This window comes from Ranitomeya variabilis, chromosome 4 (assembly GCF_051348905.1).
Source record: "Ranitomeya variabilis isolate aRanVar5 chromosome 4, aRanVar5.hap1, whole genome shotgun sequence".
NCBI lineage: Eukaryota > Metazoa > Chordata > Amphibia > Anura > Dendrobatidae > Ranitomeya > Ranitomeya variabilis.
Window position 1 is genome coordinate 603,082,258 of NC_135235.1, and position 19,124 is coordinate 603,101,381.

The 19,124-nt window shown below is 45.1% G+C and overlaps 1 protein-coding gene across 2 annotated transcripts in view; it reads right to left on the minus strand.

The window, feature by feature from the left end:
* PREX1 (phosphatidylinositol-3,4,5-trisphosphate dependent Rac exchange factor 1) overlaps positions 1 to 19,124 on the minus strand; it is a 136,552-nt gene that overhangs the window by 26,154 nt on the left and 91,274 nt on the right. For both annotated transcript variants that reach the window (XM_077253294.1, XM_077253295.1), the window contains exons 16-31: positions 15,148 to 15,284; positions 13,829 to 13,921; positions 10,972 to 11,120; positions 10,309 to 10,394; positions 6,936 to 7,072; positions 6,667 to 6,817; positions 5,752 to 5,927; positions 5,498 to 5,659; positions 5,004 to 5,214; positions 4,080 to 4,359; positions 3,264 to 3,473; positions 2,800 to 2,888; positions 1,599 to 1,681; positions 1,109 to 1,199; positions 574 to 744; positions 285 to 502 (exon numbers count right to left, since the gene is read on the minus strand). In XM_077253294.1, coding sequence (XP_077109409.1) covers positions 285 to 502; positions 574 to 744; positions 1,109 to 1,199; positions 1,599 to 1,681; positions 2,800 to 2,888; positions 3,264 to 3,473; positions 4,080 to 4,359; positions 5,004 to 5,214; positions 5,498 to 5,659; positions 5,752 to 5,927; positions 6,667 to 6,817; positions 6,936 to 7,072; positions 10,309 to 10,394; positions 10,972 to 11,120; positions 13,829 to 13,921; positions 15,148 to 15,284 — 2,444 coding nt within the window. The remainder of the gene's footprint in view (positions 1 to 284; positions 503 to 573; positions 745 to 1,108; positions 1,200 to 1,598; positions 1,682 to 2,799; positions 2,889 to 3,263; positions 3,474 to 4,079; positions 4,360 to 5,003; positions 5,215 to 5,497; positions 5,660 to 5,751; positions 5,928 to 6,666; positions 6,818 to 6,935; positions 7,073 to 10,308; positions 10,395 to 10,971; positions 11,121 to 13,828; positions 13,922 to 15,147; positions 15,285 to 19,124) is intronic.

The window sequence follows — 19,124 nt, forward strand, 5'->3', positions numbered from 1 at the left end:
CCACTCCCTTCATAACCACATTCAGTGTTTAATTGCAGTTCCACCTGTGGCCACAGGAGGTCGCTGATGGATCACAAATTTAGCTCTTGGCTGCTGCGCCAATGTTATCCACATTACACAAATGTTCCTGGATAGTTGGATTTACTGACAATGCAGGGCGGCCATGAGCAAAGCTGTGTGGGGGGCTTGACCTTTCCACAGTGGGCAGTGCTTATAGATATACCCATCATACTTGGAAAGGGAGCATAATGAAGAACAGTGAGTGTATGGAGATGGACACTTACTAGGCTGGGTGATAGCAGAGACTGGTAGCTGAGGAGGACACCGGTCACGGCGATCTGCTCCAGCCACTTCCTGCTGGCGTCCCGGCTGCTCTCCTCGTACTCGCCGTTGTTGTTGTATCGGTAGTTGAGGGCGCCCATGAGCTGCTCTGTGAACGTGCAGATGGCGGCAACCAGCGTCTGACAGAAGATCACATCCCTCCTGACCTGTAGCTCCGTATCTATGAGGAGAGAAGAAGGTTATAGCCGGCACCACGTCACCTGGGGGTGGTGGGTGTTATATGGAGCTTACCTGTACATTTCAGCAGAGCCAGCAGGAGCTGATTCTTCCCATCTTCCACATATTTCTGGATACTTTCCACCAGGATCTTGATGGAGTTCGGTAAATTCCATGGATCTTCTCGAACGCTGATTTGGATCATACTGCGGCACTTAATTGTCCACTCTTCCTTCTTCTGAAACTCTGGAGGAAGAAACCAACATTAATAGAGAGCATAGACGATAATCTAGAAAGATTCTGACCGTCTCTAGAAGCCACAAACTGGCAGATGTACAGTGCCATTCAGGGTCAGTGATCTGATCCAGCACTGGCATTAGACAGACAGTATGGAAAAAGAGGGGACAAAGCATGGGGCGTAAAATGCCACCCTATCCAGAAAATGCACCGAACAGCAGCCTGAGCACAATGTACACCACTTATTTTATTTATATATAAGCTTTGCTTCCAAACAGAGCAGGACTTTATCATACTGCTGCATTGTGATTGGTTGCCAGGATTCTGGTTCCGTTGAATTCCGTCATCATGTGACCTCGCTGCTGTCACTTACCTTGTAGGCTGTGTTCCATGGGAAAGTGCTTAGTCTCCTCGAAAGCCTTAGACATAAATTTTCCTTTGAGAAGTGTTATAATGGCGTCTACCTGCAAGGAGAAAAACGGGGAGGAAACTGGTGAGAACAGAACTCACATTACAGGACAGAAATGAGTCACTGCTAGAATATATATTACTTCTGCTGTGAGATTCCCCTGTAGACTGTGAGCCCTCGCGGGCAGGGTGCTCTCTCCTCCTGTACCTGTGTGCCTTGTTTTACTCCTGTTTATTGTACTTGTCTATATTTGCCCACATGTAAAGCGCCATGGAATAAATGGCACTATAAAAATGTATAATAGTAATAATGATATAGTCATATAAGCTGGTGTAGGTAGTGACTTCTTCCACCAGTGGGCGCTCTACCTCACATGTAGATAGACAGATAAATAGAAATAGATAAAGCTATTCTTGGGAAGTATGGTGGTCATGACTTTGGGACGATCACTCACTTGATTAAACAGATGTTCCAGGCAGCCGTGCAGCTTGTCTTGTTTATCTGAGGGGATCCGCATATCACAGGGCAGCTCATCCCCTGGGGGCACAGGAACAGGCATCATTAGACAAAAAGGTAAATGAACAGGGATATACGGAGGTGTATCAGGAGATATAGGTGTGCAGATAGAGATAGATATTTATTGGGCACGGTGGCTCAGGGGTTAGCACTGTTACTGTGCAGCGCTGGGGTCCTGGTTCAAATCCCACCAAGGACACCATCTGCAAGTGGGACAGTGATGATAACGTATGTAAAGCGCTGTGGGATTTGATAGCGCTATATAAGCATAATAATAATGTGCTGGTATATTATATACCACTAAAGGTTCAGGTATTGATGGGGCATACAAAGGTACAGTATATGGAAGATTTTTATATATATGCAGTTTTAGTAAAATTTGAAAAAAATGCAACAAGGTAAGAATGCTTTCAAAGATAGAAGTGTTAATAGTTTATTTTTATCAATTAAAAAAATGGAAGGGAATTAACAAAAAAGAAATCTACAGGCAGACACTTGCCCATTATACAATACCATCAGGGAGGCGACTGAATAGCTACAAATTTACTCTGCAGCAGAACAACCACCCCAAACATACAAAACAATATCATTAAGAACCATCTTTATTGTAAAAAACTAGGAGTCTTGGTAGTGATGTCATGGACCTTATAGAGGTCACCATCATCTAGTCTGTCTGGGATTATATGAGGAGACAGAAGGATTTGCAGAAGCGACATCCACAGAAGATGTGTGGCTACTTCTCCAAGACGTTTAGCACAAGCTCCCTGCCAAGTTCCTTCAAATCCTGTGTGCAAGTACAAGTGTACCTAGAAGTGATGCTGTTTTGAAGGTAAAGGGTGGTCCCAGCAAATATTGACGTGATTAAGATTTCTATTTTGTTCATTCACTTTGTATTTTATTAATTCCTAAAAATAAAGTATTAACACTTCTATTTTTAAAAGAATTCTTAGTTTGTATAATTTTTTGTTCCACACCTGCCTAAAACATTTTCACAGTTCTGTGTTTCTGCAGTTATTGAGGGGATATACAGTGGTAATTATTCGGAAGATATATATTGGCCAGTATAGGGGAATATACTTGTCTATATGCAGGTATAAAGGTGGATGACGGGGTACGCAGGATACACTAGATCTCATCACCTGATCCCATCTCATCGCTGCCCAGGTAGGAGCTGTTGCTGCGGACGCTCGTGTAGGACAGGACAGAGTCTCGGTTGCTGTTACATTCACTGTGGGACACATGAAAACAGGACAGTTACCCAGAGAAGAGCAGGACACCACCCAGGAGAAATTGCGCATACTAAGGCACTGAGGCGTTATCACCAGGGACTGGGGTGTCCTAGTTGTGTGCAGTGAAGACGCCACATCCTGTCACTCAGTGATTTTATCGCCCTTTGTGGTTTGTTGGAGGAAGCAGTGAAAGAAAAATGAGGTCTCAATACACCCACCCAAGTGACTCAACCCACTGAGGCTGCTGAAAATTGTAGCCCTGTGACATGACGGAGAACATCACAGTTCCACAGGGATCATTTACCTAATCTTTGCAGATCAAGATGCGGACAACCATAGGGCTCCCTTAGGAAAACCATGGAACAAGCACTGACCTGTAGGAATCTCTGTAGCTGACAGTGTCATGCCCCGAGTCCTCCTGATCTTCCTCTGACACCTTGAAACAAACTTTCTTTATGCCCCCGGGTTCACCTCTGTCACCTTCTCCATCATCTGCAACCAGGGAGGATGGGGGAGTGCCGCCGGCAGACGGGGCCTCATATGACGGCTCAGGCTCCAAGGGTTCAGTAATGGTGGACAGCAGCCTGCAGAATGAGACGAGCAGGGAATTATACTCACTAGAGATGACTCAGAAGAAAATATCAGAATCGTGGACACCAAGTTGTAGGGTTTTATATATGTCTCGGGTACGCTGTGGACTGACTCCGGGCTCCACAGTAAGTGCACCTCTATTATTTGCCTTCTTGTCCTCTGATTTTACAAAACTATGTAACATACATCCCAAAAAAGACATCCCCAAGGGCCTTTACAGTCCAATGTAACTTAGGCTGAAAGCCTGGTGAAGTCCTATGTAAGTGAAGCTAATTGTGTTTAATAAATGGTCTGCAGTTTTTGTAATAGATCATGTGTTCCATTCATTATAGTTATATTTCTATAATTCAGCTTGCAGTCTACTAATATAAACATTCACAGCTCATGGATTGTTACAATGTGTCCACTAATATGAACAGTCCCAGCTTGTGGATTGTTACAATGTATCAATGTGTCCCCTGTGTTGATAGATTGCTACAATGTATCAGTACAGGTTAAATGTATATTTGGAATTCAGGTTGTTCATTGCACTAAGGATCTCAGCTTTTGTTCTGATCTTTAGGGTCTTCTTGGTCACATGACTCAAGCAGGAACCTCACTTGTTGATCTGGGTGACATATTGCTTCATCTCCTTCACAGCCACATCCAGCTTGTTGAAGAGCTGCAGATAGGCATCCTGAATCTCGGTGTCCTCCTGCTTCAGCAGATGGCTCAGCCCTCGCTCCTCACTCTTCATCCCTCCATTCATCTGAGAGAAACTGCTGTCCAGGCATCCTCCATTCACCCCATCATCATCCTTTACGTTATTACACCTCCAGGCAGGAGCAGCCATACTGGACATACAATGCTGGGAGTACGTCATAGGATTCAAGCTGCCAACTGTGGAGACAACAGATGGAGAGGACCTAAGTGCAAATCAGAAGGGAGCACTGCACCAGTATACAGGGCAAAATACAGTGCTGGTCCCAGCTATTTCATGCTACTAAAAGATCAATTGCAACATCATTATGATGCACGTGAAATCATTTATTCTTCACTTACTCCAGAGCTGCACTAACTATTCTGCTGGTGCAGTCATTATGTACATACATTACATTACTGATCCTGAGTTACATCCTGTATTACACTTCCAGAGCTGCACTCACTATTCTGCTGGTGCAGTCACTGTGTACATACATTACTGATCCTGTACTGATCCTGAGGTACATCCTGTATTATACTCCAGAGCTGCACTCACTATTCTGCTGCTGGAGTCACTGTGTACATGCATTACATTACTTATCCTGTACTGATCCTGAGTTACATCCGGTATTATACTCCAGAGCTGCACTCACTATTCTGCTGGTGCAGTCACTGTGTACATACATTATATTACTTGTCCTGTACTGATCCTGAGTTACATCTTGTATTATACTCCAGAGCTGCACTCACTATTCTGCTGGTGCAGTCACTGTGTACATACATTACATTACTGATCCAGAGTTACATCCTGTACATACATTCCATTGGTCACATGATCTCACCTTGGTCTGGATCAAGGCCAAAGAAGGAGTTTTTTCGGCCAAAGCGAATGCTGAATGACCTCCCTATTGACGTGGTGGTTTTGGGGTATGACACCTCCATGACGTTGATGTGACAATTGGTCGGGCAGAAGTCCATACTCTGCAGTGGGTGCTGCTCACTCATGGACTGCTTAAAGGACGGACTGACCCTCATCCTCAGCTCATCTGCAAACTGATGACACAAACTTTAATCACACAGTTCCTAGTCACAGGGTGAAAAAGTCAATAGCACAGGAAATAAGGAGATGAAACAAGAAAAAGGATGAGAAATATGGAAGCTGCAGTGTACAGCATTTAGGAGCAGCGGCTCATCCATGCAAGAAGGTTAAAGGTGAAGGGTAGATTATGGAGGAGGGGGATTGGAAGATAGAGGCCTATAATATACTGGAAGGGAAGAAAAGGCTGACCGGTTCTTAGGAGTTAGGTTCTTAGGAGATAGGATCCCAATTTGTTACCCCCTCGTAGTTGCTGATCCTCTGACTGATGTTCTCCAGTTTGGTGTCACAGATGTGGCGGAATTCGTACTGCGGCATGGTCATCACTGATTTGCTCATTGCGATAAGTCTCATACAATTCTTCACAAATTCAACATCATCAGCAATAAATGCCTGCAGGATCTGAGAAGACAAGTGAAAGACAGGTTAAAGAGCCCAGTCCCCCCTAGAGTAATGTGAACCCTCCATGTGGGGTCAGGCACAATCCACTTTACCTTAGCAGTGATTCCAAAGGAGCCGCGAGGTTCAACCATCTTCTCCAGGACATAGCACTTTATCCCGCCGGTGCTGACATACTCATACATCACACCATGCTCAAGGTGGACGTTCTCCACCGTCAGGTTGATGAATGGACCGTCCTCAATGATGGGAGTGGAGGGGTAGGGAACATCTGCAAACGGACAGAGTCAGAAGCCATAAACATCAGGATTTCTTGCCTGATTAGTTGCATCACGTTACCCCTTTCCTATTCGACTGATGCGGAAGTGCTGGGGATTTCAGCGATGCACCAGATGTCGGTTTTTGAAGTCTATTTTCTATGTGCTCGTTAGTATTTTTTTCCGCTTTGTGGTCGGAGTTTAGTAATTACAGATGTTTTATTTATTGATCATTTGCGACTTTTAAGAAGTTGCAAAATTTGGCCTAACTACACTGCAGTCGCCCCCTGGTGTATATTTCAGCACGTCTTGCCATATTGATGAATTTGGCATAAAAAATGGCAACTAACACTACATGACAAAAAAGGAAAGTGAGTTCAAAATAACATAGATGATGAATCGGGGCCTTAGTCTGTAAAAAGAAATTGCAGAAACTCTAATGGGGAATTCTAAAGTAGAATTCGTAAGAGAACATCAATGGCACCTGTACCTATCGAGTCCTGATGTGCACAGCTGCCAGTGCAGAGATGATCTGAATTCTGACAACCACTCCTATGAAAATGAGCAACAGGGTCCTATTCTCAGGATAGATGGGGGTCCTATACATTTATGACCTACCCTATGAATAAACCATAAATGTACAAGATGTATTTGTCCCTTTAATGGGTTACAACGTCTCTGCCTCCTAAATATTAGCCAATAACGGGGGTCAGGATATCATTATCTACAAGAGATGTGCCTGTCATGCGCTACCTGCTTGTCTGCTGGGCACGCTTGTGTCCAGCAGGAGGCCGGCGCTGTGGTCATCAGACAAGCCGCCGTTCAGACACTCATCAGATTTACATCTCTGCGCCCTGTCCTCCTCTGCATCCTCATGAGTCCGATAGATCCACTGGAACAGCCCCTGAAATCATAAGAAGAATATTTTACCCACTGCACTTACAATCGCAAGGTGCTGCACTCATCACATATTTTAACAGTTTGTATATGGAGTGGAGGATGCTGAGAGTGGTAGTTCTCACCAGGGGGGTTTGTGGGTTTTTTCGGTATGCACTGAAGTGCTCCAGGACCTCGGAGTGACTGTCGTGTATGACGTTTGTTCCGTTTACCTTGAGGATACATTGTCCAGGATGGAGACCAACAGCAGCTGCCTGTGACCCTAAACACGGGGCGATATGATTCACCATGTCAGACAGATGACTACACCCCATCTATAGAGCGAAGCTGCCGAAGACCCTTCTTTCTCCATATAGGACCCCCGCACATTCTGATACTCTCCAATATAAGTAAATACAGAAAAATAATTTATCACACTGTGCACTTGAACATTTCTTAGGTAATCTATAAGGCAACGCTACCCCTTCAGCAGTCTGGAGACCCTCTGATGGGTGAATGTCACCTGCAGAACACATGCGGCTGGAATGCTATTACTGGGGGTGATTTATAAGCTCCAGGTTCTCACACTACAGGACCCCTGTGGCCCCTGGAGGGGGCTCTACATGTCTGGAAAAGAGATGTGGTAAAGTTCTGCTCCAGTGGCTGAGCACAGACAAAACCAATCATTGGCCCCATTATAACCCATTCTAAATTCCTATGGGCAACACATGCAGGTAAAGAACAGTATAAGCTGTGGTATAAGGCACCGCCAGGCTCTGGCAGAGGACAGAAGCCATACACAAAACTGTACATCCATACTACATCATTACAGTATTGTGACCGGTCAACTGGCTTATACTGTCGAAGGACACACAGAATAGTGTCCATATATTCCCAGATCACAGCTGGAACAGATTATCCGGACTGCACACATACCATACTGTTCACACACAAACACTATACGGTACACACACAAACATTATACGGTACACACACACACACACACCATACGGTACACAGCTGTACACACATACACTCACAGGTATACACACATACTGTACACACAAACACCATAAGGTACACAGCTGTACACATACACTTACAGGTATACACACATACTGTACACACACACAAACACCATACGGTATACAGCTGTACACACACACTTGCAGGTATACACACATACTGTACACAAACACCATACGTACACAGCTGTACACATACACTCACAGGTATACACACATACTGTACACACACACACTATAAGGTACACAGCTGTACACATACACTTACAGGTATACACACATACTGTACACACACACACACATACACCATACGTACACAGCTGTACACACATACACTCACAGGTATACACACATACTGTACACACACAAACACCATACGGTATACAGCTGTACACACACACTCACAGGTATACACACATACTGTACACAAACACCATACGTACACAGCTGTACACACATACACTCACAGGTATACACACATACTGTACACACACACACTATAAGGTACACAGCTGTACACATACACTTACAGGTATACACACATACTGTAGACACACAAACACCATACGGTATACAGCTGTACACACACACACTTGCAGGTATACACACATACTGTACACAAACACCATACGTACACAGCTGTACACATACACTCACAGGTATACACACATACTGTACACACACACACTATAAGGTACACAGCTGTACACATACACTTACAGGTATACACACATACTGTACACACACACACACATACACCATACGTACACAGCTGTACACACATACACTCACAGGTATACACACATACTGTACACACACAAACACCATACGGTATACAGCTGTACACACACACTCACAGGTATACAAAAATACTGTACACATACACTCAGTTATACACACATACTGTACACACACACAAACACCATACGGTACACAGCTGTACACACATACACTCAGTTATACACACATACTGTACACACATAAAACATATTGAACATTCACTATGCTGTTCACACTTACATTCACATACTATTCTGTACACATACACACAATCTGTACGCACACCATACTGTACACATACATACAACATGCTGTACCATGCAGAGGGTGCACATATACATTTTAAACTTTTATATACAGTACACAGCATATACAAACACATACAATATATATATAAATATATATATATATATATATATATATATATATATATATATATATATATATATATATATATACAGAACACATTGGACAACTAAACAGAATACTGTTTTACATATACAACTTACACGCGCACACAGACCATATGATGCACATGTACATACCATCTAGTGCACCCACACATTCATATATCAGACAGTGCAGACATAGTATACACAACATAATACACACATACACAGTACATACAAAAAACATACTGTGAACACGTACATACCATCCACTGCACCCACATGTACACATACCATACAGTGGACACATATACTATATTCACATACCATAATGTACACACAAATACCAAACTGTACACCTATATACACATACTTAAACATACACGCATATGTACTCTCAGTACACACACATATACAAACACATACATGCATATAGAGTCCATACACATACCATAATGTACACACATGTCACACACCACCTAGTTTACCCACATATCTTACAGTGTACATGTATGTACATACAGGACACTTATACCTACATACAAAGATACAGTAAACACATACAATGCACACACATCATACAGTGTGCACACCTATTCACATATATAGTACCAGGGGCGGACACAGACAGCAGAGGGCCTCTGTGCATGGAAAATAAAGCAACCTCTTCACATCTCTTTAACCAATAAACCCTCCACCAGCAAATACGAGCTCTGAAAGTCATTAGCGGAGTCCCTCACAGGCAATGCAATAGGCAGCAGGAAGCTCGACAGTGAACACAAAGCGCTCACACACAAGCACATACAGCACACACCTATCATCTACAGACACATTTACACTTTGCATAGCTTGGTTTTAGCCCTAAAACTCCTAGGTCTGATGTAAAATAGTAAATCAGTGCCTTGAGGGGTCATAAAGCAGTCTGCTGCCTGCCACCCATGCGCACCAGATGTCGGCCTCACATCTGTAGGTACTTAGGATGTGGTGGATATTTTTGATGCTCGCCGGCTGTGATTGACATTAGACACAGCACTTGTTATGAGGCGTTCGCCATGAAGTCTGAGCTTCTCATACAAGAGGAATCAACTGAGAGTAACAGCAAGAGGACTGTATTGCTGGGATGGACGCAGAGCCGTGACCCCGACATGTAAACAGCACAGCAGTAATATATGAGGGGATGACACCGTACAGGGGGGCACAATGCCAGGTCTGCATTCAATGTCTACACCGTGCCTCTCCACACCCCACAATCACATATAACAGTATGTATGCTATGCAGATCACTTCATGAACAGTAAACCCTTCACTGCACCAGCAGGTCTCACCTCTCCCCACTGCATGGACGTAAGGAGGAGCCGATCCCCTGATCTGGAAACACAGGGACTCCGAACAATCCGGGATCTTCACAATCCTATAACGACAAGATGATTACATGCGTACAGAGAGGATATTGTCGGGCAGTGGGTAATACCCCTCCCCCACCACAATCAATTCTCACCCATCATAGTCATCAGTGTCCAGTGCAGATATCACATAATGCAATGTTCTGCACCGCACATCAAGGCACAGACCATAATGTGAGGGGGACACATCAAACGCCGTCTAGGGCTGGTTGTAGGGATACTAGATAATCCCTAACAGATCACATCTGCTGCAGCTCCCACACTACAGACATTGTTTAGCCCCCCCAATACACATTCGCTTATATTGATGGGTCCAGACGACACTCTTGTCTTTACAGAGGCGCCGGCCTCGGGCAAGATGTCAATCGGGCATGTCTGGATTTAGGACTGCCAATCGTTTTGTTTACCTGAAGAAAAGTCACTGTCACAGATGTCTTTTGGCATTTTTCTCAGAGGACACAGAAGAGCTTGGCTGAAAGAGCGCTCTTGTGTATGAGGAGAGCCAGCCAAGATGGCTGTTGGCTGAATGATGGGCCGAAGCATTGTTCAGCCAACTAAAGTGTATGGTGAGCTGAAGATACTTACTCTTTGGATTTGGTAGCCACCAGGACTCGGATTGGCCTTCGAGCGCAGAACGACTGGTTTAGAAGAATCTCTACTTCTGAGAAGGGTCTGAGGAAGACGAGGTCCTCATTAATGGTGTAGATCTTCCGTCCAACCTGAAGTCCGGCCATCTGCAGGAAGATGAAGGGGCATTTTTTTCTAATTACCACACAACAAGAATGATGCAAAAAATGTTGCACTCTGCTATCAATGTCCATTACCCAGGCGACTTGTGAACTGACCAAAACAAAGCTCGATGGAAAGAAAATGAAATCCTCCAGTCATACTGTGGCTGCACTAGTGCTGAAAAATGGATCGATTGGATATCACAATGAATTTGAAAGTTGTTCCCAAATCAACATACCCAATGCTAATGATCGCTGATCGGGGGTGCAATGGTCCCTGATAACTGCCACCTCTATAGCCCATGATGACATACAGGTAAAAGTTTGTTTACACAACATGACCGCGTTACTAATTGGCAGTAATCAGGTATCATGTTTACACAGATACAGTGTTCAACGATGCTAATTATGCAAATTGTCTCTTCAGAGAGGAAGAGAGCTAGAACTCTAGTGCCACCTATTGGAAGGTAGCAATCCTACAAGTCAATGTTGACCCTTTAACGAGCCTTGTCACATGACTTAGGATAATAGCCAAACCAGAATCTCAATTTGCAGACACTGTGTTTCAGGGTACTGCCCCTCGTCAGTGCAAAGCAGAGATCTGGTTTGGCTGTGTGAGAGGCATCAGACCGTTATCCAAAAAGTACTGTTTTTCCTTGCGGAGATCGACATGCTAAGTGTGCCGAGATGAGGAGACTTAAAGCTGCAATGCTCCTCTGGGTAATATGCCAACTATGCAAATTGTCTCTTCAATGAGGAAGAGAGCTAGAACTCTAGTGCCACCTATTGGAAGGTAGGTATCAATCCTACAAGTCATGTGACAAGGCTCGTTAAAGGGTCAACATTGACTTGTAGGATTGCTACCTTCCAATAGGTGGCACTAGAGTTCTAGCTCTCTTCCGCTCTGAAGAGACAATTTGCATAATTAGCATATTACCCAGAGGAGCATTGCGGCTTTAAGTCTCCTCATCTCGGCACGCTTAGCACGTCGATCTCCGCAAGGAGAAACTATACTTTTTGGATAGTGTTCAATGATGGGCACAGAGATCTGTAATAGATTATTATTAAGTGCACATAGGCCAGAGTCTTCGGAAGCCCAAAGTACTGCTTACACAGGACAACGTGCTGTCGAGAAGCATGATCTTTTCTGCAGCACAAAAGATAATTTTGCTCTTTCATAGGGGGATAAGCAAACCATTTAGGCCATGTTCACATGCCCAGTAGTTATCAGTTAGAATGGATCCAGCAACAACCCATTGGCTGAAAAGTTGAGCAGACACAAATTTTTTAGTCCAATATTAAAAAAAAAAGAAAAAAAAAAAGGATCCAGTTATTTAAAAAGAAGACTATAGAAAACAGATCCATTAAGTATCAATTAGTTTTTCTTTCCTTTGCAACTGATCTGTAAGAAAAAGATAGATCCCTTACGAAGTAAATAAAAACAGATGGCTAATATACGGATCTGTTACCAAAGAAACAAAAATGAAGGGATAATTACCGTAATGGATTCATTTTCAAGAGACTTCAATGTTCAAAAGAACGGATCCAGCAGAGATCAGTTAAAAACACTAAAAAGTTTCTGCACAACTTTTTTGCCCACAGATTGTGGCTGGATCCGTTCTAACTGATTACTACATGTGAACACAGCCTAAAGGCCCCGTCACACATAGCGAGATCGCTAGCGAGATCGCTGCTGAGTCACAAGTTTTGTGACCCAACAGCGACCTCAGTAGCGATCTCGCTATGTGTGACACGTACCAGCGACCCGGCCCCTGCTGCGAGATCGCTGGTCGTGTCGGAATGGCCTGGGCCGTTTTTTGATCGTTGAGGTCCCGCTGACATCGCTGAATCGGTGTGTGTGACACCGATCCAGCGATGTCTTCACTGGTAACCAGGGTAAACATCGGGTTACTAAGCGCAGGGCCGCGCTTAGTAACCCGATGTTTACCCTGGTTACAAAAAAAACCAAACAGTACATACTCACCATCTGATGTCCGTCAGGTCCCTTGCCGTCTGCTTCCTGCTCTGACTGAGATCCGGCCGTACAGTGAGAGCAGAGCGCAGCAGTGACGTCACCGCTGCGCTCTGCTCTCACTGTACGGCGGCACTCAGTCAGAGCAGGAAGCAGACGGCAAGGGACCTGACGGACATCAGATGGTGAGTATGTACTGTTTGTTTTTTTTTTGTAACCAGGGTAAACATCGGGTTACTAAGCGCGGCCCTGCGCTTAGTAACCCGATGTTTACCCTGGTTACCCGGGTGCTGCAGGGGGACTTCGGCATTGTTGAAGACAGTTTCAACGATGCCGAAGTCGTTCCCCTGATCGTTGGTCGCTGGAGAGAGCTGTCTGTGTGACAGCTCCCCAGCGACCTCACAGCGACAAAACAGCGACGCTGCAGCGATCAGCATCGTTGTCTGTATCGCTGCAGCGTCGCTGTGTGTGACGGGGCCTTTAGACTGAAAGATTATCATGCAATGAGTGTTCCTAGGAATGCACATTCAAGATAATCTTGCAGTGTAAATAGACCCTAGGTCATAGTTGCCAATAGTCTTGAATTTACTTTTCTGACTCGCTGAAAGTCCCTGAAATGTCACAAGTGTCTCTGGTGGGAAAACTCCTTTAATGTCATTGTTCTGGTGCCAGGCTCTGCTGTAGTCAGTGCTGCTTTGTGGGTGACCACATTGGTCTTATATCCCTGCCTGATGGGTCTCACCTCAGCATGTGATCCCTTCCGGACAGACTTCACCACGATCGCTTTGTTCTTCTCTTCCAGATCAAAGCCGTAATCCTCTTCATGTGGTAGAATCTGTGGATGAACAGAGCAGAGACTTAGTGCTACCCCTCACTGGACAGTGACTGAACAACTGGAAAAGTGGCCGAACACAGCCACATGCCAGCCCCCAGAAACAGGACAATCCAACTGTGAAGAACTATAAAGCCCCAGTAACCCCTCACATATCGCACCAACAACTTGTATGTGTTACAAATATCAATCTAATCTCCATAGCACACACAATATATTACTCGAGTCATCCCTGTCTCCGGGAGAAGGCACTCTAATCCCCTCACCACACATACGCAGACTTTAACGTTGGCCATACCTGCCGATATCGACGACTTCGGCCAACAGTCTAAAGGGCCCACTACACATTGGACTATTGTCTGCAGAACTCACAGACATTGAAAGGTCCTCCAGCTGACACTCTAACGTGTATGTGGGCACCGGCTGAGTGATGGGCGGGAGAGATATTGATTGTGAATGTCCGATTTCAGACTTGTCAATCTCATTTTCTATGGGACACGGCTGACACGTCAGACGCGACTTTCTCATAGAGAACACAGGAAAGCTCGGCCAAGCAGGGTGTTTGTGTGGATTATCACACAATCTCTGTCCCCAGGAGCTCACAATTTAATCTTTACATCACGTTATGTATCACTCCTATCATCTTTGTCCCCAGGAGCTCGAATTCTAATCTCCTTTTATCACACCCATCATCCCTGTCCGCTAGAGCCAACAATCTGTTCTCTCTAACCTGTCCATGTGATAATCTCCCTGGTTGACCTCTCATAACTCTGGGCAGTGTGTGATTACTGTTTTCATTTCAGAGATCGGGGGAGGGTTGTTTCTATTCCTGTGCTGGCGGTCTCAGAGCGGTGAGGAATGTGTGAGCGCAGCAGATGTATTTATGTTCACATAGGAGACTATGAGGTGTACAACATGTAGAGGACGCGGGGCCCTGGGACCCACTTATGGCAAATACAAAGCCATTTATCACATCCTGTTCCTTATTTGGGGCCGCCATCATCAGGGAATGCTCTGCATTTCACACATGGCCAAGGTCACAGTTCACACACATCTCACACACGACTGAGACTGCACACACACAGCCAAGGTCACACAGCGCCACTTATGCATTAGGTCAAGATTCTCTCCATCCCTTATACATCGGTATCTTCTGAACGCCGTGTGTCAGATGCATGGAGATCTGTAAATCATGCCTGCCCTTGTGCTGCTGACCACCACGTTCTCACCAGCAGAGTCTTGGCCATGATGTTCTCCAGGAGTTTAAAGTCGTTCTTCTTGTTCTTGGAGTTGGTTCCTTCGATCTCCTCATCAGCGTGAAACCGGAAGAACTGCGACTCATCTTTGAACTCGCTCTTCTCTAACACTAAAACGGAGAAATAAAACGAGAGGGAAGGTGAGAAATAGCAAAAAAGAGAGGCAAAGGGAAACAGATGAGCAACAAGTTATACATGGAGACAAAAAAATAAATAAATCACAAAGTCCTCATTGTATGGCGGGAATTCATGGAAGGGACTTTATAGTATTCTGGGAAAGGGTGTAATGTCTCCTGAGCTCACACAGCCGCACTACTCATCATAAAGGAAATTACAGGGTATGTGGTGGGCAGCTGACAGCACTCAGTGTCTCCCAATCACACAACGGCCATAATAAGAGGGGAGACCCGACAGCCATAGCCGAGAAGCACAGACAGTGACCAGTACGTAACGCATTGCAGCCTCATCCCAATTACCTCTTCACATGCCCTCTGCTCCTACCCCTAGGAGCGAACTAAAAGCCCAGAAGGCAAGGGGGCCACCTCCAACTCCAAATCAGCAAGCAGCTTCTATCACAGACATATTTATGGGCGTGTTATGATAAGCTAAAGGTCGACAAAGAGCCCCTATATGATTCTTGCACAGGGGCTCTCTCCTGTCTGTGTCTGCCCTGTTACTCCAACATCATTATACAGGTAAAATCTACAGTGCTACTCTCTTATTCACTTATTGGCACCCCTTAATATTTTTTATAGACTCTACAATATCTTCGGAAATAAATGGAACATGTACCAAAGTTATATCCTCAGAATTTTATAATTAATGGTCCAAAGTAATACAACAATAAAACATTTAAAACATTGTTTTTCAACTGAATTTTCCCAATGGCAGATTTCAGCTCCCCCAAAGATTTCAATGGGATTGAGATGACTTTTGAATGTGCGCTTTTGGTCATTGTCTTGCCTGAAGACCTATGATCTTCGACTTAAATCAAGTTTTCTTACACTGGGTTTGGACGTTTCGCTTTAAAATCTCTTGATAATTCTCTGATTTCATGATTTCTGTGATATGGTTAAGGTTTCCAGTACCAGACGCAGCGAAGCAACCCCACAGCATTATGGATCCTCCACCATGCTTAACAGTTGGTAGGATGTTCTTTTTCTTATAAGCTTCATTGTGCCATCTGTAAACTGTTGCTTTGCATTGCCCAAAAGCTCTATTTTTGTTCATCTGTCCACAGAACATTTTCCTATAAGGATTGTGGTTTGTCAAAGTACTCTTTGGCAAAGATCAGATGTTCCTTTTTATGTCTTTTCTTCAGCAATGGTTTCTTCCTTGGCATTCATCCATAAAGCGGTGCTTGGTTTACTATGCGGAGTATGGTACTTGTTGAAACCATGTCCCCAGACTGTTCCAGGTTGGCCTTCAGGTATTTGGATGTTTGACGTGATGTTTTTTCCACCATTCACATCAACTTTCGAAAACCTCATCAATTTTCCTCTTTCCTCCACATCCAGAGGGGTTCTTGACAGTTACATGTTTGGCAAACTTCTTAAAGGGAACCTGTCACCACGTTTTTGGAAGATGGGATAAAAATAGCGTTAAATAGGGGCAGAGGTGGGCATTACATTAGTGTGTTTGTTATGCGTTTATTACCCACCTAAGTTGCCGAAATACCTTTGCAAAGTCTCCGTTTTCGCCTGTCAATCAGGCTGGTCTGGTCAAAAGGGCGTTGTCTTCCCCCAGATTTTGCGTAGTTTTCCGTTGGTGGCGTAGTGGTGTGCGCATGCCCAAGGTCCCGAATCCTCTGCCAGGGGATTTAAAAGAGCGCGCTGTTCGTTTTCATTGGTGATCGGTGGGCGCGGCCATCTTCCTTTGGCCGCGCGTGCGCAGAAGCGGCGCTCTGCTGGCCGCGGCTTCAGGAAAATGGCCGCCGCGATATCCATCTGCGCACGCGCGGCATCCCGCGGCCATTTTCCTGAAGCCGCGGCCAGCAGAGGGCGCTTCTGCGCACGCGCGGCCAAAGGAAGATGGCCGCGCCCACCGATCACCAATGAAAACGAACAGCGCGCTCTTTTAAATCCCCTGGCAGAGGATTCAGGACTTTGGGCATGCGCACACCACTACGCCACCAACGGAAAACTACGCAAAATCTGGGGGAAGACAACGCCCTTTTGACCAGACCAGCCTGATTGACAGGCGAAAACGGAGACTTTGCAAAGGTATTTCGGCAACTTAGGTGGGTAATAAACGCATAACAAACACACTAATGTAACGCCCACCTCTGCCCCTATTTAACGCTATTTTTATCCCATCTTCCAAAAACGTGGTGACAGGTTCTCTTTAATAACACTGCACACTGTTGAAACTGGAATACCAAGGTCTTTGGAGATGGCCTTATACACTTTGGAAATCTTGTGTTTGCTAATATAGGGATTTTTTGTGTACTCACCATATAATCCTTTTCTCCGAGCCATTCATTGGGGGACACAGACTGTGGGTGTATGTTGATGCCACTAGGAGGCTGACACTAAGTGTTACAAAGAAAGTTAGCTCCTCCCCTGCAGTATACACCTTCCTGCTGGCTCTCAGCTAACCAGTTCGGTGCAAATGCAGTGGGAGATCAAACACAACATATGAGCGTATAGCATGTCATATTATATATGAGAGTATAGCATGTCAAATTGTAAAACAAGCACAAGCTAATAAAATGAATGGCTCGGTGAAATGGATTTTACGGTGAGTACACAAAAATCCCTATTTCTCCTTCACCTCATTGGGGGACACAGACCGTGGGACATCCCAAAGCAGTCCCTGGGTGGGGACAACATCAGATCAGGCCCTGTGTAACCGCTACTTACAAGTGCGCCACCGCGGCCTGCAGAGTCCGCCTGCCTAGACTCACATCTGTGGAAGTGTGGAAATTATAGTGCTTCAAGAATGCATGCGGACTGGACGAATCCGCAAGCTTGCAGGTGAGCTTGCCGACGTCTGGTGCCTAGATCCCTCGATAGACAGGGAGATAGGCTGTCATCTAACACAGAAGGACTCCTGGATGGTGAAATGAATCCATTAGGCTAACATGACCGATGAAACAGCTAAACCCTTCCTGTAACCGTCAGGAAGCCTCCTTCTTACCGTCAGAAGCCCAAATAAAGTGTCCAACCTTCGGAAGGACGCCGTCCTTGATACGTACCTACTCGGAGCACTCACTTTGTCCAGATTATGGGGAACCCATTCCGTTTTGTGGACTGGAACTGAAAGAGATGAGGGAAGGACGATGCCCCAGTAACAGTGGGAATACAATACCACCTTGGTAACAAGGGAAGGGGATGGCCTAAGGATAGCCTTACCCTGATGGTAATAAGGAAAAAAGTCTGAAAGAACAGAGCGGCAAGCTGTGAAGACTCATCAGGATGACAAGATCACAGAGAAAAAAGGGCGGCCTTCCCTGATAGAAAAATCTGTCCGGATCAAAAGGAGTCTACTGTAAGACTCCCAGGACCATTAAGGTCCCAAAGATGTAACGGTATGCGATAGGGAAGAACTACATGTGGAAACTCCCTGCGAGAAAGTCCCCACTTGCAGTTTTGTTGCAATAAGATGGAAAGATACTAGCTCCGCAAACAAAAAACTGACATGGTCAGTGCGGATCTCCAAGGATTACTGGGGCCCTTTCTGCTTCCGAAAGGGTTTCGGGAGTAGTGGAAGAGGGGTTATGGAAACTGGTACCATGGAAGAACCAGAGCATGCACTGCGATGGCTCTTGGATCTCGAGGCCGAATCATGAACTCGAGTACATTGGCGTTCAGTCTGGACGCCATCCTATCTACAACTGGAGAGCTCCAGTGAAGGCAGATCTGATGGAAGACTTCCGGGTTAAGTTCCCACTCACTTGAGGAAAAACCCTGACGGCTGAATATGTCTGCCGCCCAGAGTTCTACTCCAGG